At 46.7% G+C, this 23,072-nt stretch overlaps 1 protein-coding gene across 1 annotated transcript in view; it reads right to left on the reverse strand.

Moving 5' to 3' along the window:
- Positions 1-23,072, reverse strand: part of SYNDIG1 (synapse differentiation inducing 1) — a 62,704-nt gene that overhangs the window by 24,206 nt on the left and 15,426 nt on the right. The window contains exon 2 of the mRNA XM_008141149.3: positions 20,428-20,565. Coding sequence (XP_008139371.2) covers positions 20,428-20,565 — 138 coding nt within the window. The remainder of the gene's footprint in view (positions 1-20,427; positions 20,566-23,072) is intronic.

Below are 23,072 nucleotides of genomic sequence, written 5' to 3' on the forward strand. Positions count from 1 at the left end.
GGGTGGGCAGTGATTCTCAGCCATGCAGAGGGGCTTTGGAATGATGTTATCAAGGAGGTGGCTGTGTGGTTGAAGCAGGAATTCCCACGTGTTGAGAAGAGGATGGGCACAAAGGGAGAGCCTCTAGGTGAAGGCTCCAAGGTGGGGTGGGCAGGCAGCTTTGGGAGTTGCAACAGGTGGGTGCACAAGGTGTGGGTGCAGGCAAGACTCCACAGGTACTAGAGGCATGTTCTCACCCCGGCAGGTTGAAGTGTTTACATTCTATACCAGGCGTCCTCAAACTATGGCCTGCAGGCCACATGCGGGTGTTTTTGCCGTTTTGTTTTTTTACTTCAAAATATATGTGCAGTGTGCATAGGAATTTGTTCATAGTTTTTTTTTAAACTATAGTCCGGCCTTCCAACGGTCTGAGGGACAGTGAACTGGCCCCCTGTTTAAAAAGTTTGAGGACCCCTGTTCTATACTGTTGGCCCTGTGGAGCTCTGAAGTTTCCATGCTGGGGTCCCCATGAGCAGGTCTGTGGGGCCAGCAAGAAAACGGCACTGGGTGTGGAGGATTAACTGTTCCAGCTGATAGATAAGGGCAGGACAGTTGTCCAGGTGTGAGAGGTGATGTTCCTCTGACTTTGCAGAGCATGGTCACTCCCTATCATCCAGGGTACAAACAGCTCTGTGAGGCCAAATGACATCACTTCCTTTATCTTGTGTTGTCTTATCTTAAAGGCCCAGGAACCGTGAGTAACGTATCCAGGGTCACGCAGCTGGGAGTGGATACTGCCAGGGTGATCTCCAGAATCCCAACCCCAAGTACTTACAGCCTTCATATGAATCACATAGAGATGCATATGAAGGGGTATGCTCTGAGTCAGGTCTGCAGCCCAGGTCTCCATCCTACACTCTTGCCTTTAGGGAAGGCAAAGCCTCTCTGGGGCTTTGGACAAGTGATCTGATTTCCCTGAGACTCAGTTTCCTCATTTCACCTCAGAACTACGGAAGGATATGTGCAATACGGCTCATGAAATGCCTTGCAGGGTGCCTGGCACATGCAAGTGCTCAAGAGATGATGGCAAGAATCACTGTCAGTGTCAATAGGGTAGGCTGGGGTGGTGTCCTGTCCCTAGCGCGGGCAATGGGTTACGTGGCCTGTCCCTGAGTGGCTGACAGTGATGTGTCTAGATCAGGGAACTTGCTCAGACCCAGAGTTCTTGACTGTTCATAGATCATCGTGAACTAAAACCCTTAATCTATGTTTTAGATCAGTGGCTCTCAACCTTTCTAATGCTGCGACCCTTTAATACAGTTCCTCATGTTGTGGTGACCCCCAACCATAAAATTATTTTTGTTGCTACTTAATAACTGTAATTTTGCTACTGTTCTGAATCGTAATGTAAATATCTGTTTTCCGATGGTCTTAGGCTATACAGCAGTGGTTCTCAACCTGTGGGTCGCGACCCTGCCAGCAGAAAACACAGATATTTACATTACGAAAATAATTTTATGGTTGGGGGTCACCACAACGTGAGGAACTGTATTAAAGGGTCCCGGCATTAGAAAGGTTGAGAACCACTGTTTTAGATGATAAACTATTATTATAATTCTTTGCTAGGAGCTGAGGGGAAATAGTTCTGAGATTAGATACATTTAGAAACATATCTAAGGCTGACTCTGCTTTAAGCCCTTTCCTCTCGTTGTTGAATTCTATTGTTATGGTAAAATGAAAGTAATCACTTTGCAGATTAATGAGAGTAATCACTTTGCAGATCACTTTTAAGTTCTGCTCCAGGACCATTCTTCAGTTTCCATGCCATGTGTGATGTGCACAGGCTTCTTACCTCTCCTGCTTAATGACACGGGCCCTGGGAGGGCCAGTCACAATATTCCCACCTGGACAGGGATGGGGGTTGGTGGTGTTCGGAGCACATCTGATTTCTGTCCTGGCACTAAAGGTTAAGTCCTCTCTCCTAAGTCAACGACACCACCTCCCCAAACCCTTCAACTGAAGTCAGACAGTTCCTTTCTAATAAAAGAGTGAAAATTATTTGAGGAATAGATCACTCTATGGTGAAATATATTGAGTCACCTTAGGGAGCCTCCTGCTCCTAAAGTGGAGATGAGGAGTAATGAATGTTCAGAAGGAATTGGCCTTTCCCATGAAAGGCTTGGAGGGCAAGAATTCAGACAAGTAGAATTAGTCTGCATTTAACCAATCATATGCTTACAGAATGTGATAATTTCATGGAATATTCACTAGGGTAATATTTTCTTGCCATTACCATTAAGTGGTTATGTAACTGTCAGCTCAGTTATGCAATGCACTTGATAAAGCAAGGACATGCTCATGAAGTTGTCTAATTACAGGACAACAGTGATTCGTGTGTTCCTGTATTTTATTTTAAAACTTCTGGCCCGGCCGGCTTGGCTCAGTGGTTGAACCAGGAGGTCACAATTCGATTCCTGGTCAGGGCACATGCCTAGATTGTGGGCCGATCCCCAGTAGGGGGCGTGCAGGAGGCAGCCAATCAAAGATTTTCTCTCATCATTGATGTTTCTATCTCTTCCTCTCCTTTCCTCTCTTAAACAAATAAAAATATATATATAAAACAACAACACAAAGCCCTAGCTGGTTTGGCTCAGTGGATAGAGCATTGGCCTGTGGACTGAAGGGTCCCAGGTTTGATTACGGTCAAGGGCACATGCCCAGGTTGTGAGCTCCATCCCCAGTAGGGGCGTGCAGGAGACAGCTGATCAATGATTCTCTTTCATCATCGATGTTTCTCTCTCTCCCCGTCCCTTCTTCTCTGAAACCAATAAAAATATTAAAAAACACACATAGAAACTTCTGAATTACAGGTTCACCCCTCCTGGGTGACACTGACAAGAAGATGGGTCTGCCCTGAGTCCCTGTGAGTCTGAGCCAAGAGAAAGTTCCCAGAGGTATCGGAGATTGGTGCCACAAAATGGAAACAGCACCAGAAAGGACCAGAGCATTTCCCTTGCGGGGCACACTGGGTGCACATCTGGGTCACAGCAGGAAGGGTTAACGGAGAGCACTCAGCACTGATTCTGCAGACCAAGTAGAAGCCCACAGGGGAGGAAGGCCCAGGAAGGGTTCTTGGGGGCAGTGTGAGGCAGTGGTGGGTATGGGAGCATGGGCCATTGCTGGCCCCTGTGAGCAGGTCATAGGTTGTGGGGAGGACAGCTCAGAAATGGGGAGTTCCGGACATTCACACAGCATTTGGAGCCCTTACTGCCATCAAACGCTAGCTCCATTAGGAGAAATAAAACACTCTCAGCTCATCCCCAGAATATCCTGAGAATCGCAAGGTTCACACATGGGAGCAGGTTCTAAACTATCCTCTAGGCATTGTACCTGGAGCGCACCCAGGCCAGAGAACACCCCTCCGCCTACAAAACAGATGCTAGCACCTCCCAATTTCTGTAACTGCAGCAGGGCTTCCAGGGAAGATGCAAACCTTCCCTAGAAGGCACAGCTGCCCTGAGCAGCTTCCTTTCACCCATGAGCTTCTCCCTAACAGGTGACAAGCACAACTTTGGCAAAGAACACCCACATGCACCCAAGCAAACATATAGCACCCGCCCAGAGGGAGAGGCCTGGTGGCTGCATTCAGGGCTCTGGCTTCCTTCAGACTTGAGCATGTCAGCTGGAGGTGCAACTCCCTTTCTCCTAGTTCAGCATTCACGCATAGTAAATAGTGCCATGCTGAGTGTTCCCTGCAAGATGTGTTGCCAATTACTTAAAAAACCAGCTTAAGGACCAAGCAATCAGGTACTGTACAAATCTGAACTTTTGTGAGCAGTATGCCTGACTCAGGCCCTTGCTGCAGAATCAGGGACAGGACTATTACCCCAAGTCTGGCTGATTAGTGCTTGGCTCCCTCAGGGGCACGGTTATAGGCATAAACGTGCTCCCAAGAGCTGCTGATGGGTGATTCCAAGCAGTTATCATAAACACAGATGGCTCTGAAAGGAAGATTTGTTGCTTACGAGATTCATTTGGTTTTCAATCTCTGCATGTCATTTCCAAAGGAATGCAAGGCACTTTATACACCTATAAGGACCAGGCAAAATTATGTGAAATAATCTCAGAAATGCACAGAATTATTTTAAGATTGAGCTATAGGAGAAAGTGTCTCAAGATGGCCATCTCTCTCCCCACCCACTCACCACATCTCCACTCCATATAGAAGGATTTCTGGGAGGACCACATGGGGACAGCCCATCTGTTCTTGTGCGTTCTATGCCTGTAAACCATTCGAGGACAGCCCAGATCTCCTGTGACTTTCTTGGTGACTAAGAAAACCATCAGAGACCATATCTGGTGGTGGGATGAGGGCAGGTGGCATTGGAGGTAGCAACGTATCAGGATGCTGGGATAATGGCAGAATTGGGGCAGAGGGGTAGCCTTGGGGTTCAGGCTTTGAAATGCCAAGTTAAATGGAGCAGGCAGTGCCAAGGGGGTCCTGAGAGGTGATGCTGTCCATGTGAAGGTTGTGCCTTGCAGGAGCCGCTGAGACAAGGACCAATAGCTGTTCTGGAATGGGGGATGAGAAGGGTCCACCACATGGCCACAGGAGGTGACTGGCCCCAGGAACACCTGACTTATACTCATAAACTCACTTGCATTCTACTATAGCCCAGCACAGGGCCAGCCAGTTCTAAAAGAAACCTTTCTGTATATCTTGTTGTTTCCAAGTCCCCTAAGTAATCTGCAGCCATCTCATTCAAGAAGTCATTGAATGAGTTTTTAAGTCATTGATCCCAAACCATGCAGGCATTGCATGATCTCTGTTTTGTTATTTATCTTTGAATTATTTTTGAGGCAACCAGCCTCATAGCTCTCACCTACAGCTTACAAGCTGAGTACACGGGCTCACTATGTTTCTATTTTTGTGTGTGCCTGAACATCGCTGCAAAGCAAAGCTCAGATGGATTTAGATATAGATCAATGGAAACACATTCTGTAGTTGCAGTTCAAAGTTTCCTTACTATTTTATACATAATCTGGACAAGTTAAAAAATAGTGCCCTGTCAAAAAGAGATAAGAAAAATAAAATTGAGGAGTATAACATACATTCTCTGCAGGTCACAGCACATGTTATGCTCAAGGTAACTTTTTCAGCTCTACATTCAGTATCTGCTAATCTCTATGTCTGGGATTCACATAACTCTCAAAGTGCCAGAAAATGCTAAAGCTCATCAGGAAGGAAAAGAGGGGCATTGGTGAGAGCAGACACCTCCAGAGTCATAAGGCAGGGCCCTGTCCTCTTGCAGTAACATATTTTATGGCAGATGGGGATGTTATAGCACCTTTAAAATGTCCTTGTACAATGGGCCTAAATGGTAAGGGGTTTCTGTCTGTGAGAAAGACTGAATTCCACTGATGTCAAATCAAAATCCATGAAAATTTATAAAGTGCTCATAACTAATGACTAATCGCAACCTTTCCTGATTTTGTATGTTTGGCTTGCACCAATATACATATGAGTTGAAGCAAATGAAACTGCTATCCTCCATGCAAAGTGGTACTTCATGCTGTGAATGGCAGGATGGATCAGTAGCCCTGGCCCATCCTTTGTTTAGGAGGCAGGGGTGTCCCACGGACCACACTGTTAGTCACACCACTGACACACCTGGAGCCCCGAGATCTGACTCAAGGCCATCTGGAAGCCAGCAGGGCTGCCCATGTGGCTGCACCCAGAGACACTTGTGGTGACCCCTTGATGCCTCTTCATAGACCAGGGCATGCCCAGCTGAGTGTGTCTCACAGGTGATGGCCAGGCTGGAGTCATCATTCATGGGCATGGCCATGGGTGGTGGCCAGAGCTCCTGGCACTGCCCTTTCTGTTTAGTTCTCGGGAAGTCAATGGGCCCATGCAGGGGTGCTTCAATCATAAAAGAGATGCAAAAGAAACAGGAACAACCATGCTTTTAGAGGCATGCTATGTCCTCAGAGCTTTAGCTACATCATCTCTAAGCAAAAAGATAACACATTTGGAAATGAAATTTGAGGTGACCCATAAGGACAGATGGAAGAATGTAAAATTTAACACATTGTTATTTTAATCCTAGATTCCAAACATGTAGGCATTGCATGATCTCTGCCCCTGGACATTAATGTGTGAGTTTCTCTGCTACAGACAATCACAAAATCAAAATACTCATCACTGAGACACTGTTTCACCTATAATTGAAAAATGACCCATCCATACATCAAAGGAACAAAACAGACATGATGTATTTGCTCATTTATACACCCAAACAAGTAAAAAGCAGTAACTTAACTCCAGCATAGATTCTAGATGAAAAGAAATAGATCACAAGTCAGTTTTGTCTTCCCTGCATTGGATCATTAATATTTATATGGAATTGTTTAAGTCCAGAAGTTGCAAAACAGCTTTCAGAAGCTATAATTTCTATATTAAAATATACATAAGGAGATAGAGAGAGTGATGGGGCAGGAGGGGGGGTGGGATGAAGGGAAGGAGGTAGAGAGGGAGGGAGGGAGAAGGGAAAAGAAGAGAGGGAGGGAAATAGAGAGAGGAGGAGGAGGGAAGAGAGAGATGAAGAATGTAAGAGGAGAAAAGGAGAGAGGAAATCTCAGTTGATGACCATGGAGCTACCATTGCACATTTTCCTGATTCGAGTTTAAATATATCCATTGCTATATTGGGCCTATCCCTCTAACAGTGTATTATAATCCGTTTGTGTGCAACGGCAATGCTATTCCTATGGCTGGTTGGTCTCTTGCAGCCCCAGCAGTTCCTTCAATGAAACCTTAATTTACATGTCATTCACCTTGGAAACTGAGGTGGTCCTGGTGCTAGTCCTTTCCACCCATTCTGTCCCGTGGTAGCCTTTTCCTTCCCGCATGGTCCCATCACTCCTTCTACACCTCCTGGGGCTGAGGCATGCTTTGCCAGATCATTTCCCCCCCCCCCCCCCATTCCAGCACAGGTTTTAAGGCTTCGGCAGCTATCCTGTGACTCTCATGTAAAGAGTTAGATCTTAAGCTAATTTTGAATGCATTCACTGGGTGCATTCAACTTACTATAAATCAGGGGACATTCGAGAATAATGAATCTGAGGACAAAAGAGGGATATGGTGAAATACATAAAACATTAACTCCAAGACTTGTTAATGATTATGAATGACACCATTCAATGTGTGTGGAATACGCAAGGTCCATTTTTTTTAAATGTAATGAACATGTTTCAAGCACACACCTTTGGGGGAAACAAAAGGAGTGATGAATATTTCAAAGGTCTGTCTTTGTGACAAGGTTTAGATAGGAGAACATGAAAATGCTTTGGTGAGATAAATGGTGAGAAAAGGCAGGTGGCAGCTGCTGAAAACACTTAAAGCCTTTTACTTCAAATGTTGGAAAAAGTCCCAGTTCAATTATCACACCAGTCTAAGGTTTACTGTAACTATGCTGCTGGCTGTCGGGAAGGCAGAGGGAGATGAACTCTTTTGGGTTTTCCTCCATCTATGCCCTGTGACCTCACAGAGTTTGACAACATGCTTGCTCATTTCCTTGTGACAAGATGTTATGGTCTAAGGAAGAGTCTATTTTAGAACATATTCACCTATAATTGTTTCCATACTGTGTTTTCTGATTATTCTTCCTGTTGTTCTATTTCCAACTTTCTGGCTTAAAATGTTCTGTTAAGAGACAGACTATGCTTTTGCATTCAAGACTCTCAGGCCCTACCCTGCCTTCCCAGTCTTATGTCAATCTACTTCCTTTTGCAGCATAAAGCTTATATCAGTATGATTTACTTCCTCCCTGAATGACCACTCAGGTTCCTCTGTTTTTTATTTTTTCCACCTATGATGCATGAGGAACAAGCCAGAAGAGCCAGAAAATTAACATTTCCTGGAAGCTCTAGACCTATAACTGACCACAAGCCACTCATGATGGAGCATCATGGAGGAGTGATATCCATACTATCCCTTAGAGGTCCCTGGTGGGGTTAGTGCTAGCTGCCCACAGTCCTGCAGAGGGCACATGCAGAGCATTTGGTGACTTGATTTGATCTCATGCATGGCCAACTCTTCCCAACTCTGCCTGGACACATTTAGATGACACTACATTTATAAGCCACCTGGTTCATCTTTAGGAAATGACCAAGCAGAACACTGGTGTGCAGGTCTCTGCATCACACATAGATTCAACCAGGACTTAGTGAGTAGCTATGAAGTGCCAGACCCTGTGCTTTGTATATTCTATACAGGATGCCACTTTCCCAGAGTTTGATGAGGCATATGAGGACTGTGTCCCATTTTCTCACATACTCTGTCAACTTAAGTGGAATTGTAGTTGTTGTGATTATGCAAAGAGACAGTTCAAATTTCTATTAGCACCAGCAAGAATGGGAATTCAAGCACAGATAATCTAAATTCCTCAACCAACCTTACTTTTCTAATTAAAAAATATTCCTGTTAAAAGAGGAATACATTCTCTGTATAAACAATTAAGGAAAGAGAAAAAGGCATATTTCTGCTCCTGATAATAACACTAGAAACCCATCTGCAGAAGACAACTAAAAATCATTGAAGATATCCTATATAATAAAGAGGTAATATGCAAATTGACCCTCACGCTCTCGCACAAGATGGCCACCCCATGTGGTCAAAGATGGCTGCCACAGATGGCCGGCAGGGGAGGGTAGTTGTGGGTGATCAGGCCAGCAGGGGAGGGCAGTTAGGGGCTACTGGGCCAGCAGGGGAGGGCAGTTGGGGGTGACCGGGCTGGGAGGGGAGGGTAGTTGGGGGCAATTGGGCCAGCAGGGGAGCAGTTGGGTGTCAATCAGGCTGGCAGGGGAATGGTTAGGGGGTGATCAGGATGGCAGGCAGGTGAATGGTTGGGAGCCAGCAGTTCCGGATTGTGAGAGGGATCAGGCCTAAACCAGCAGACAGACATCCCCTGAGGGGTCCCAGATTGGAGAGGGTGCAGACTGGGCTGAGGGACAACCCTCCCCCCCCAGTGCACAAAATTTGTGCACCGGGCCTCTAGTATGAGGTAATTTAAAAACATCGAAGAGATTAAAAAAAAAATGAGGAACTATTAGGCCAAGGCCAAGAGAGAACAAGAATCTGGAGGGGTGAGTCAGCCACAAGGATGTTTGCTGACCATAAGAAATGCCTGATACGGTGAGTTTGGGGTTACTTCAGGGGTTCAGAGCCAATCAAAGAGGGGAGGGAGATCTTGGCAAATCAGCCCCTGCCATAGAATGGAACATCAAAAAGCAAAAGCATAGGATAAAGAGTGAAGCAAAAGTATGTCCTCTCTCTCATGAATTACAGCCTATCTTTGCATCAACTCAAAACATGAGCTTAGACTAAGGTGACTCTGAAATGTGCCCTGTGTCCTGGTGAAAGCAAAGAAATACCCTATCTGAAGGAAGGTGGCATCATCCTAATCCTCAAAATATTACCATGAATTCTTTAAAAAAAATAATTACCAGCATGCAATGAAGAAAAAAATCTAAGAAAATATACCATGAGTGAGAATAAGAAAAAGAAAGTAAAAGAAAACTCAGACTCATGGGGATTCCAGATGTTGTAATCATCAGGCACAGCCTATAAAATAACTCTGCTTACTCTACTCAAGAAAACAAATAAAAACAAGTTTGAATATCTTGGCAGGTAATTGGCAACGATAAAAAATGTTATAGCAAATCAGAAAAAGAAAGAGACAAATTCTAGAACTGATAAATTTTGAAAAAAAGGATATTATAACTCAGTGAATAAGTTTATCAGAAGTTTCAATACAACTGAAGAAGAAAGTGTCAATCAGAATTCTATGCCTAGTGAAAACACCTGTAAGGATAAAAGTAATGAAAAGACATTTCCAATGACACAAAACAGAGAAAATTGCCACCAGCAGACCCATTCTAAAGGAAATTCTAAAGAATGTTCTTTAGACAAAAGGGAAATTATTCAAGTACAAGGTCAAAGATTTAGGAAGGACTAAGGAACATAGTAAGTGGAATATGTGGGTATATACAAGTAAATATTGACAATATAGTAAAACAATCACAACATTGTGTTTTTGGAGGTAGGTATATTTATCTATCCATCTATCTAGCTGACTGTCCGTTTGTCTATCTATATGTCCTTTTATTTATATCCAAAAGAGAAATAAGTAAGGCCTAAATTCATACTTTGAAAAGATGGATAAAATTATGGAAAAAATACAGCTTGCCAAAATAAAAGCTAATTAGACTCATCAATATTAAATAAATTAAATCAGTAATTAAAAATTTCCTGCAAAAAAGCTCCAGGCCCAGATAGATCCAATTAGTGAGTGCTACCAAAAAGTCAACAAATAAATGATTTCACATTCATAAAACTGTGACAAAGCAGAAAACAAACGGAAAGTCTTCACAAGGAGATAATACTGTTACAAACTTAAGGAAGAAATTACCAGAAAGAGTAATACAGATCAATCTCTCCCATGAACACAGATGTAAAAATCTCAAGGAACACAGAAGCACACAAATTCAATAACATATAAAAATTATGACCATGAGAGTTTACTCTATGAATGCAAGGTCAGTTTCACATTTTCAAATGAGTCAATGCAATTTACCACATTAAAGATGATTTTAGAAAGATTTACAGATTAAAGGAAAATCCTCATAATTATTTTCGTTTGCACAAAAAGCTTTTGATAAATTCGACATTCATTCATGATAAAATTTAAAAAGGTGCTAAAGATCCTACTTAACAATGAAAGTTGGACCTAGAGACCCAAGAGACCCTTAGAGACCCAAGACAAGATAAGGATGTCACTTACATTCAACACAGTGTTTATAAGTGCAGTAAGAAAATATTAAAAAAATGAAGGCTTAGGAATGCAAATTTAGGGGGTGAAATCATAAAGATATGAAAGGAAGTAAGTCCTATGGAAGCCATTATAGTGTGTAATGGTGGGGACAAGGGTTGTGATCAGGCGGGAGCAAGGAAGGGTGGAGTCTGGGATCCTGGGGATATTCTATTTCTCATCTTGGATGATGGTTACTTGGCTCCATGCTCTAAAATAATTTGTCAAGCAATACAAATTTTCAAACTATGATAGGTTTGAAAATCATCTTCACATTAATGGTGTTCAAACAAATAAGCAAATACACACAAAAACACATGTGGAAAGGAGAAGAAAACCAATATTTGGGGTGATTTTCTTTCAGCCCCTTTTCCTTTTTTCTAAACTTAAGAAATATACAATAGCATATCTCATACCCGGAGAGTTCAACATTTTTTCAAATGAAGACATAAGAAGAAAATATTTAACTACTTTTCCCAACAAACAGTTGGATGCCATGGGATAATTTTTGAAGCCACAAAACTGTCTTTGTTCGAAGGAGAAATGGGAAATAACTGAAAACAATTTTTCCAAGGAAAAGTAGTAAATCAAAACCAAGTAGCATTGAACTGAAAAAAAAAAATGTGACCATGAATAAATTGAACTAGAATCTCTAAGAGCTAAACATCCAACATCCACAGAGAGATTCTCTCAGCACCCCCTGTTTCCTTTCAACCCTGCCCAGCGGGTGCGTGCTGTGTGCAGTTAACCTGCTGTGTGATTCTGCAGAAGTGTAACAGCTTCGCTGACCTCCAGCTTCCCCACTTGCTGGGTCCACAGGGCCTGCCTCTCCTTCAGTGGTCCTTGTGAGGACGAAATAAAATCGACCATAACCCTGTTCTGAAAAAGTAGCTCTGGGTGTATTTAAAGGATTTAAACATAGCACAGACCCTGATCTGAACAGGGTCCATATGCCTTTTTCATGTGTAAAATGGTGATAATTTAGTACCACACTTAACAGGCCTGCTGTGATAATTAGGAGCATGCAAAGCACTGGTACATAGCCTAGTTAATATTCATAGCAACATTCTAGTCCCATGGAGGCGTGAAGGGGCTTCACCCGACCCCCTGCAGTACTGTTTGCCAGAGGCCTGAGGTGGGGGCACTGCCCTGGCCCAGCAGGACACCGTGGATCTCAGCAGTCCAAACAGTTGTCCCAGGAAGGATTACCCTCTCCAATGCGGCGTCCAGTGTAGCTGACACTGTTTGAATTTTGAAAAAAATGCTGAATGTCAGCTTATTATATCACCTGGTTTAGTTTTGCTGTCAGGCGCGGTCCAGAGCAAAATGAGTCTACATGCTAAATTTTCTTTTTAAATATATGTATTGATTTCAGAGAGGAAGGGAGAGGGAGAGAGGGGCAGAAACATTAATGATGAGACAGAATCATTGATGGGCTGCCTCCTGCACTCTCCCCACTGGGGATCAAGCCTGCAACTCAGGCATGCGCCCTGACTGGGAATGGAACCGTGACCTCCTAGTTCATAGGTCGAAGTTCAATCACTGAGCCAAGCCTGCCTGCTACATGCTACATTTTCAACTGCCCAGCATCCTCAGAGGAGGGGGGCTCACTCAGGAGACTGAGGGGCTGCCTCAGGTTGCTGGATGCCCAGGAAACTCTAGCCCAGCCCTTTTGCCTCCAGGAGGAGGCACATCAGATACATCTTCTATGCCTCTGAGTCATTAAGCCTCATGCCTCTCAGACTCATCCCTGCCTACTCTGCCCCAGGCCTCTCCTTCCTGACGAACCCAGGCAGGCCATGCCACTCCACCTGGGGAGGGGGGACTGTGGGGGCTGGACAAAGAACCCCCTCTCCAGAATCCCTCCACTGCTCCAAGAGGTTCCATGTGGTGAGCAGGCAGCTCCCTCCACTGGGAAGTGTTGACCAGCCTAGTAAGGCACCTGCTTGTTTTTCTTTCCTTCCTTCCCTACCTTGTTTCCATCTGCCCTCACTTTTGTGGGCTTGGGATTTTACCTCCAAATAAAGCATTAGCACCCTAGCTTGCTGTGGGGTCTGAGTCCTAGGGAGCCTGGGCCAGGCCAGGAGGATGGCAGGCATTTCTGCTTAGTGCTCACGAGCCACCCAGCTGTGGGGTTTGGTGTCACTCAGGGCCCCTAGGAGAAGCAGGGGCCTGCGTCCAGCCCTGATGGGCCAGCCCTCCCTCAGTCACTCTGAGTCCACATCCCGTGGAGAATAAGCCAAAATCGATACCATGGAAAAAACCCTACACTCTGTAATAACTGCAGCTCTTTCTGAAACAGACATAAAATGGAATGAGACAGTCCCTAAAGAGGTAAACTATGTCCTGAAATATTAGGACAGGAACAAGGGGAAGCACATGCAGCCCATAACACAGAGCCATAATCCCTACTGCGCACACGATTTCTTTCCCCCAACCTGCACGTTTGCGTGCAGACAGACGCACAGTGGTCATGACATCCATCATCTGTCTGCTGGGAAGCATGGCTCCAAATGCATTCTGGAAGAAGGCTGTGAGAAGGCCTTGGGTGGTGGGCTAGGGTAAGAAAGGACGGAGGAAGAAATTCAGGGGCAATCTTTCTCCTGACTCCCCACAGAGGAAATAATCCCATTGCCTTCAGCACACCTGAGGCACTGCATGTACCCCTCTGTGGTACCCTGAAGCTCTCTGCACCCCAGCAACAAGGGCTGGTATCCCTTTGCACCCTGCACAGGCTGCAACACTTGTGGGCAACAAGTGACACCGTGCGGTTTGCATAGAGACAAAACACGTAAATAAGATGTCCCGCTGATGGCCACTGAATCTCCTGAGTGGGGCTGGAGGGCAGAGCGAGGACCCAGAAAGTCACCCATCCAGAAGGTGACTGCTGAACCATTCTGACTGTGAGGGGAAGGGACAGGTAGTGCCAGGACCCAGAAATGACATGTAGGTAAAACACATGTGTGGGGAGTGTCAAGAAGCAAATGGCATGAAGAAAATGCCACATTTAATCATCTCTTTGAAGAGCTTCTTGGCAAATTACACACACACACACACACACACACACACACACACACACACACACACACAGAAACACACACAAATAAACATAAAACATCTGACTTATTGCAGGAGGTCAGAAGTCTAGGCAATGAGCAGAAGTCCCCAATAGTTCCCTGTTCTCTCTTTTCCAATCATCTTACCAACCTCACATTCTTCCAAGGGCAAATCAAGTACTCAATTCATGTTCTTTTGATAGTAGAAACTGAAATATGGAGGAAGTCTTCTAAGTCCTCATGGCCTTCCTGGTTTGTTTATTTTTGTAACACCAACAGCATGGTGGCTCAAGAACCAACTATGAAAAAGAAATCCAACAAACAGCATTCTTTGGTAGGCTAACAGAAACCAGGCCCTCGCTCTCCTTGAGAGGCACATGTCTTGACAGTGATTATAGAAGTTGAGGCTCTTTCTGAGAAATGGACTGAAAACATTGAGAAGAATCCTAGTAGCCAGCTATAAGCGATTGGTATTAACATCTGGAGTAAAGATTCAGAAGGCAAACATTTACTTCCCTTTGGAACAGCGGTGGTGTCTCTCGTGCGCTCTACCAGGGCTTACCTGAGTGACAGGTTTCACACCCCAAATCCCATAATTGTTCCCCTCCACCTTCGCAGAATTTGCAGAGCTGCTTATTGAGAGAGGAAAAGGCACAGCCTGCAACGGACTTGACTTATATACCTGCTCTGGTGGAGAAAGTCAAATTCAGGAGAAATAGTAGTGTTAGTTTATATCATTAATCAGAATTGCCTGTTTCTCCTCCATGATTTAATAGTATACAGTCCTGATGGAGTCAGATGGGGGAAGGATAGACAGATCCCTGGGAGCTGTAGTCAAGGTTCTTATCTCACTGAGAAAAAAGGGAAATGATTCTGGACTTAATATGTTTCTTCCCTATTTGGGGATTTGTAAATCTAAATGAGGCCTATGGTTTCCTTTAACACTATTTGGGTAGAATCCGCCACCAAGTACTTAATTCATCGAGCACCAACCCATCAGTGGGCAATGATGCTGGGGCGTGGGGATCTAGGCTCTACCCCCGGGAATGTGACCTGGGACTGGCTGGTCGACTTCTCAGGGCCCATTCCCTTACCTGAGAGGAGCACTGCCCTCAGGCCTGCTGCAGTGTGAGTGCAGGGAGGTGTGTACCCATGGCCAGCATGGTGCCTGGAGCTGCAAATGCTTGGTGCACAGGGGGCTTATTATCAGCACCCCATTGCCCTCACCCTCTCCCTTCCCGCTTTGCTCCGATGTCATGGCCGGCATCATAACCGGTCCTTTGACCACATCGCTGAGTTCCTGCATCTCGTGCTTGTGGTCTTCCTCAGGCAGGTGGGCAGCCCCGGTGCATTCCTTCCCGGCCCTCGCTCCAGCTGCACGTGCACTCAAAATGTGGCGAAGGAGCCCCTGGTGAGGACCAGCTGCCAAGGCCCTGCACCTCCACCAGGGGCCACAGCCCTGCCACGCTCTCCCTGAGCCCCTGGTGCAGCCTCGTCACTCTCCCTTCCTCCCCACATTTCGACACCTGCTCCTCCAGCCCAGCTTCCTGGCGGCTCTCACCCACCTCCTGCCACTCGGCATGAACTCACGAGCTCCACCTCTCACTCCCCCATCTGCTCAAGAACATCTCTCCAAACACTGTCTTTCACCAGCCCCCCCCCCCGACAACATCAATTTTCCCTCTTTGTTGGATTATGTTCATGAGCATTAAAATATGCGACAATTTCTCCCACTTAAAGAAATGCTCTTGACATCACTTTTCCTGTTAGCGATGACCCAATTCTTTCTGTTTACAACAAAATTCTTCAAAAAAGATAACTCGATGTACCATACCCAATTGGTCATTTCCCATGTTTTAAAAAACGTTCAAAAGTATAACATACCTACAGAAAAGTGCACAAATCATACTTGTAAAGCTCAGTCAGTGGAAACTAGTTCACTTATGCGTATGGTGGCAAGTGTGTAGCCAGCACCCAGAGATCGCTCTTGTGCACCCTGCCAGTGCCCCGTTCTAGCTCCCAGCAGCAGGACATGGTGTTGGCTGATCTTTTCCTCCTGATCTCTCTTGAGTCCACACCAATGGGCTTTCACTTCCAGCCCCTGAGACTGCACTGGTCAGTGTTGCCGCTGGCCTCATTGCTGAGAGCTTAATGCTCAGACCTGGTCTTATATGCCTATCCTCAGCCTAGATTTCTTCCTTGAACCCCCAAATGTTCATACCCAGCTGTCTGCGGGTGCCTCTACCTGTATGCTCACAGGCATTTCGAAACTTCCAGAGGAAAAGGATCAAAGCCCAGCTCCACCTGCTCCTTCGGCACCTACGCCCCCGGCTAGTGGAGACTCCATCTCCCAGTCATCCTGTTCTCTCCTCCGTTCGCACCCATAACAGAGATCTCGTGGCTATCCTTCCGCAGTCCATCTGTCCCCCTGTTCACTAAATCCCCAGCAGGACCGCAGTTCAGACCACCACTGCCTCTTCTGGATGGTCACCCCAGCTGCCGGCATGGGGGCCCTGTTTCCACCTTGCCCTCCACAGGCTCCTCCGAGAGGGTGCTGATGGTGTCTGTCCCCTGCGCAAACACCCCCTGACATCTCACCCCAAAGAAAAGGCCCAAGTCAACATTACAGTCTAAAAGACCTTGTGGGGTCTGCCCCCACATGCCTCAGTCTTGTTACTTCTCTTGCCCCACTCCCTACTTCCACACCCAAAGGGCACCTGCCTCACCACAGGGCCCCACATCATTCTCAAACACACCTGGCATGTTCCTACCTCAGGGCCTTTGCACTGGCTGTCCCTCTGCCTGAAAAGCTCCTCCTCAAGAGATCCGCATGCTCAGCCTGTAGTTTTATGGTGAAATGCTATCCTCTAAGAAAGCCATCCCATGATCACCCTTTTAAAAAATGTATACCCCATAAAAAAATGTATACCCCATATCCATTTCTTCTCCTTTATAACTTATCACTGTTAGGCCCTCTATGACTTTCTTTTGTTTGTTCCCTGCCTCTCAGCACTAGAACGTCAGCTCTGTGAAGCTAGGGTTCTGTTTCATTCACTGCTATATCCCTGCGCTCAGAACAGGGCCTGATGCAGAGTAGGCGCTAAGTAAATGCTGGATGAATGAATGGATTTCAAGGACATAGTTCCTGGCCGGGTTGGACTCTCGTTCTAGGTTTTAAAGAGATTCCTTCTTCCCTAATTTATTCAATTCCCTTTGCTGGTGCCATTCATAAAATTCATAATCTGATTTTTAATACCCTTTCCTCATTTAATTACTGTTATAATGGTTGCAGTTAGCAAAGGAAAGAAACGTTTTATGAAATAAAATGCTCAAATGTAGAAGCCACCTGCAGCAGGTGCTGGGCATGTAACCGTCTGGCCTGCCCCCTGCCCAGTTCCAGACCCACGGCCTCACGGGGGAGGGTCTCCAGCTTCAGGCTCCGGCTGGCACCTGCCTGTGGGAGTGAGTAAGGAGCCCTGTTTAGAACCGGCTTCTCTTCCTCACTGCACCACCCTCCAGGCAGAGTGAGTGGGGGGCTGGATTTAGAAGGCAGTACCGTGCTTCTATTTTTGTTTTAAACAGATAAGAAGGTCAAAGTTTTATGGCAGAAAATGTCATTTTAAGGTGTAGAAATAGCTCTATTTGCACCAAGTACCAATACTCGCTACCTCTCTGATGGTTATAAATTATTTAATCCCTTGAAACCAGTTTCTTCATCCATAAAATGGGGATCATAATTTCCCACCTTTCAGACTCATTGCAAAGATTAAACAAGTGTGCATATTAATTAACTCACAGAAGTTGCTCAGCAAATTATGGATTCAGTTCTATCCCCCACATCATTCAGAAGCATCCATTCCTAGATATCCTACCAAAATTGCACACAACACTTCCCTCTTTATAAAGTGGTTTAGGAAGCTTGCGTGCACTGGGAGCTGAATCGGTTAACGCCGGTGGTGTAAAATGATGTCTGGGGCAAATGCGACACTCCCCCTCCCCCACAGGCCTCCATGCTGATTCCTTCATCACAGTCAGGCCCAAGCAGCTGCCTTTTCCAGGGATGGCTCTGAGCCAGGCATCCTGGCAGCCCAGCCCCTTGCCAGCCAGCTCAGGCTTAGGACACCTTCCACTCACTGAACCTTGGTACAAGGCCACAGAGTGATGCTATGGCAGTGCCACATCACAGGCTTGCTATGAGATCATGCACGGGCAACAGCTACTTAAACTGAAGCAGCATCAGGACCAGCGGGAGGGCCTGTTCAAATGCAGGTTCCTGGACCCACCCCAGAGGCTCTGATTGAGCAGACCTGTGGTGGGGCCTGACAAGGTGCATGTCTACCTGTGTGAGGGATGCTGATGCTGTTGGCCAGGACCACACCCGGGTAGCAGGTGCGAAATATTTAACACGGGACCAACACTTAGTGGATCAACATGTTTCCCGCTTTACAAGCACTTTTATTGCTTCCATTACGACCACGACACCTTTCTCAATTATAAAGTCTGTTGGAGAAAAGACCCTAAGTCATCTTTTCCTAGGAGTCTCTTCATCCAGGGCCCCACATGTGGACCGACAGTTTGGATTTGCAGGAGAGCATGCTCAGCACCTGCTGCTTTCCCTGGTACCTGTGGGGACTTCCTCTCTAACTTCACTTCCCGAACACCTGGTGAGCTCCATGCCATACGTTATTTTATCACCACTTTAGGGATGAAGAAGGCGTGAAGAAGTTGCCTACCGATCGGGGCCCAGGTGAAATAGGACAGAACAAACACCACCCTGGGTTTTGCGAGTCCAGGGAGCCTGTGGATTTGTCTCACCACTGCCTCCTGTCATCCAACCACTGAGATACTGGTTTGGTTTTTCTAAAATGGCCCTGCAGGTTCCCTCGACCTCACTGAGTGGTTATTTAACGAAGTGCAAACACCATCTACTTGTCAGTGAGACAGTGAACTATGATCTGTGATAAATGAAGAAAAGCTGCCGTCACACCGGTGTCGAAGGTTTCCTTGTAAACAGCGTTGGGACTTGGGGAGCTTTGGCTTCATCAATATTCCGTTTGCTCTATTCTGACGTCACCACTCCAGCCCCCAGCACCTCTGGGCAGCAGGAGGCAGTGGTGGCAATTGCAAAGGATCCTGTAGAGATGGCTCTGGGTACTCCTCTCTCCGGTGCCCTCCTCTCTCCAGAACTCGCAGACGCCGTGCCCGAGAAAGCGCTGATTAATGTGGTGTAATGACGCTCAGCGTGTCTGTTCACTGCAGGTGCACACTCTCCCCGGGGCAGCTGCGCGCTCCCCTCGAATGCCTGCGGAAGACTGTTGCCTGCAGGCAGGCTGGAGAAGCACAAACAGCACGCCCACAGCCTCATGGCTGTGCTAAAGCCTGTGTGTCGGGGAGTGGGGGGTCGCCCCCTGGTCTGCAGCCGAGCCCAGAACCCCACAGTGTGGACGGTGATGGAGAGAGCTGCAGGGGCCTGGTCAGCGTGGCCATTCCCAGGTGGACAAATCTGGATACAGACCCTGTAGAGGGCACTTACCTCCAGAGATTTCTTCTCCGCTTTGGTCCCACTAAAGGGAAATCCATCCTCAGAGCACAATGAAAAGGTCTGAAAGCCTGGGACCTCTTCTTATCCCCACAGTGAAAGCAAACCCTCGACTCCCAGACCCTCGCCTTCCCCTCAGAGAAATGTGACCAGAGGCCTCCACGGAAATGGCATTTCACGCTCACTGTTGAACAAATAATTGGAATCCTCTTTATCATCAAAGGTATGAAATGTCATGACTGATCAGACCCAAGTCGAAGAGGTTTCTGGTGGTGTTGCTGGAACCTCGTGCTTCAATGGGCAAGTATAAATGTCTTCCTTAGATTAATAAAAATGGGAAGGTAGGTTATTTTTGAAAGAATGCTTTTCATTTGCTAGAGGAAATCTTTCAAAGCCTGGGTTCCATGAAGGCATAGCAAGGAGGATGCTCTGCCGTGAAAGAGGGCTAGACACCGAACCCTTCCGAAGCCCTCACACTGGCCACCCACCAACATACACCATTTCCTCTGGCAGAACATGGACTGGGGGTGAGTACACATAGGCTGCTGTGCAACTAGAACCTATTTTATTGAATGGCCCTTTCACAAAGAAAACGCACCTCCTTTGAGTCCATTATCAGTTGGTTAGATGTCCTCACCCTGGGCACAGTGCTCTCCGGCACTGGGTCAATGTCACGGCTGAGGCCCAAGTGCCCGCGTGAAGGCCAAGCTCCCCAACTTATCTGCTTTTCCCCAGCGGACACCTGTTTCCGTTATTCAGCCCTTTCCCAGAAGACTGCCCACCTTACCTTGGGGAGCCATGGGGGCAGTCCCAGGACAACTATTGAGGTGAGGTGGCCCTGATCCCTGAGCTCCCTGTGGCACCCCGACTTACCCAGGCATGTTCTCCAGCCATAAAGTAAAGAGTCCTCTGGTGGCATGAGTAGAATGTCTTTTCTGACTCTCCTCCTTACTGCTGGGTGTGCTGGGTGTGTGTGGCCTTACCTCGTGGGACAGGTAGAAGGCTGCAATGCCCAAAGGCCAGAAGCAGCAGAGCATGGAGAAGACGCTGAGACCCAGGTGGTCCCGGGGAGGCATCATGAGAAAGTTGTCCTCGCTCTCTGTATCACTGGAGTAGTTGCTCTGCAAGAGAGAAAGGGGGGATGAAGCAGGAGAAGAGGGTTAATAAAGGAACCACTCTGCGATGCCCTCTGAATCCGGAGGTGGAGCCTGGCCCCTGGGAAGGTCACTGTTGTTGTTATTGCCTGCAAGTACTTCCCCTCAAAAGGAAGTGCCCAACCGAGGGAACTCTTACCAAGAACAGGAGGAGAAAAATTCCAGGCACAGGGTTTTGGGTCATTCCACAGATGACAAAACCCTATAGGAGTCAATTACTCACAGATTTTTGGGATGAGGGCTGGGCAGTGGGTGTAAAGGTCTACTCTACAGAAAATAGAGCTGGATACTCTCAGAAGGACACATTCTGTGGATTCCACTCTTTATTCTGACACAGGGGGATTTCTATTTATTTATTTATTTATTTATTTATTTATTTATTTATTTATTTATTTATTTAATTCACTAGTGGCCCGGTGCATGAAATTCATGCACATTAAAAGGGAATTCATTAGAGGAAATATTTTAATATTGCTATTTGCCCTTTATCTGTAATAGAAGTGTCCAGCCGGCCCCACCCCCATCAAGCCCTGCCGGGTGAGGGACACAGCCTCACGTCCTGGCACCGAAGTGGGGGGCGCAGCCTCAGGTTCCCCAGCCCTGGCCTGAGCCACGCAGCCTCACCCAGACTCTCAGAAGGACACACTGTGAGACCCCAGACCTGCAGCTCTGCGGGACCCATTAATGCACCTCCTGGTGCCTGGTCGTTTGGTCGTTACGGATAAAAATAAAGTCATGCGTTTAAGCATGCACATTCATTTTCAATGCCTGATTTGTCTATGTTCTCTAAATTGCAAAATAAATAAGATCTTCAGTCAGATAGCATCATAATGCCAAGTTCTTTATGTAATGACACATACCATTCTCTCCACTCAGTATGCTCTATTTGAATGGATTAAATGTATGTGACTCATATGAAAGGCACTGCTGCTTGCTCTTAATAGAGGAAGCATTAGCTCATTACCTAACGCCATAAAGTGGTTTAAATGGCATATACTGACTTGAAGAACAGAAGGAAAAATAACAACAAAAACCAAAACAAAAAAACAATGTTCAGTGCTGTGGACGGCAGAATCCTCTTCCTTTCCCTTTTTTTTTTCTTTTCTGCTTTTCTCATGAACCTATTTGCGCTCTGCCTCAAAATCAACACAGAAGACAAAATCAGATGCTGTAATCTGCATTTTATAGTGGCATTTGCATACAAAGAGGTGTTTTTCAATCTTTACTTTTTTTTTTTTTTTTTTTAACCAATGCAGCTCAAACTTGCTCCCAACGTTCCAGGAGCCAGGCCAACATGGCTGTGCGGACACACCTTTGCTAGGTGCTATCAGACTTCAGGGCTGGGGTAGGGAACATGCCAGGTGTTGCTGGAAATGAATCAGCTCTCCTCTCTACATAGCAGGAGTCTTTTCATTATAAAATGCAAAGCAGCAGCCATTTTCCATTACCCCCATCCCCAGCCCTCCTCACCCGGGGGGCATAGGAAGGGGCTGGGAGGATATTTACTCTCGGCTCTTTGATTTCTCTTATTTAACTGAGCCCAGTGACAGCTGCTTCTCTGAGCACAACGCCAGCCGGCTCAGGGCTAGCCGCACCTGGAAGGCAAGCGGCAGAGCTGACCAGGGGCTTTGACCAAGCCTGAGTGCGTGGGTCACAGCAACCTCGGCAGGCAGGCTGCTCCCGAAGACTCTAGGCCCCTCCCAGCTCCGCACCCCAGCCCCCTGCCCTCCCCCTTTCACCCACAGGCGCCACCGGCATGGTGTGCCCCAAGGTTTGGTGTGCAGACACCAGGGTTGCAGGTTCAAGACGCTCCACCTCCTCCTGGCACTTTGAGCCATAAGTGCCGGCAGGGACCTTTCCACTCGGTCTTGGTCTTTGGTCACTGCTTGAGGTTTTCTGGACTCTCTAGGCCAGGGACAGCCAGGACCTTTGCCTCTGACCAACGCCATGCCTGCAGCCTGCCTGGGGTACCCCCAACCCCAGGAATGTGTGGGGGTGTGGCCAGCCTGAGTGAGGGGCCATGGGGGGGTGGGGGTTGGCTAGCTGTCCCACCCTCAATTGGGGTGGAAGAGGCTGATCAGGGGTGGGGCCGAGGGAGGGGCTGGGCGGGGCAGCCATCTTGTGATGGCATTATGGCATGAGGGTCAATTTGCATATTACCTCTTTATTATATAGGATTTTTTAAAAGACTAGCTTATTGATTTTTAGAGAGAGAGGAAGGGGGAGAGAGAGAGAGAGAGAGAGAGAGAGAGAGAGAGAGAGAGAGAAACAACGATGTGAGAGTGCAACATGGATGGCTGCCTCCTGCATACCCCCTACTGGGGATCGAGTCTGCAACCTGGGCATGTGCCCTGACTTGGAATCAAACCAGCAACCTCCTGGTGCAGGGACTATGCCCAACCATCAGAGCCATACCAGCCTGGGCTGAAACAGGGATTTTTAAAAAGCAGCTTGGACAATTCCAACTCTGATCA

This window comes from Eptesicus fuscus, chromosome 12 (assembly GCF_027574615.1).
Source record: "Eptesicus fuscus isolate TK198812 chromosome 12, DD_ASM_mEF_20220401, whole genome shotgun sequence".
NCBI lineage: Eukaryota > Metazoa > Chordata > Mammalia > Chiroptera > Vespertilionidae > Eptesicus > Eptesicus fuscus.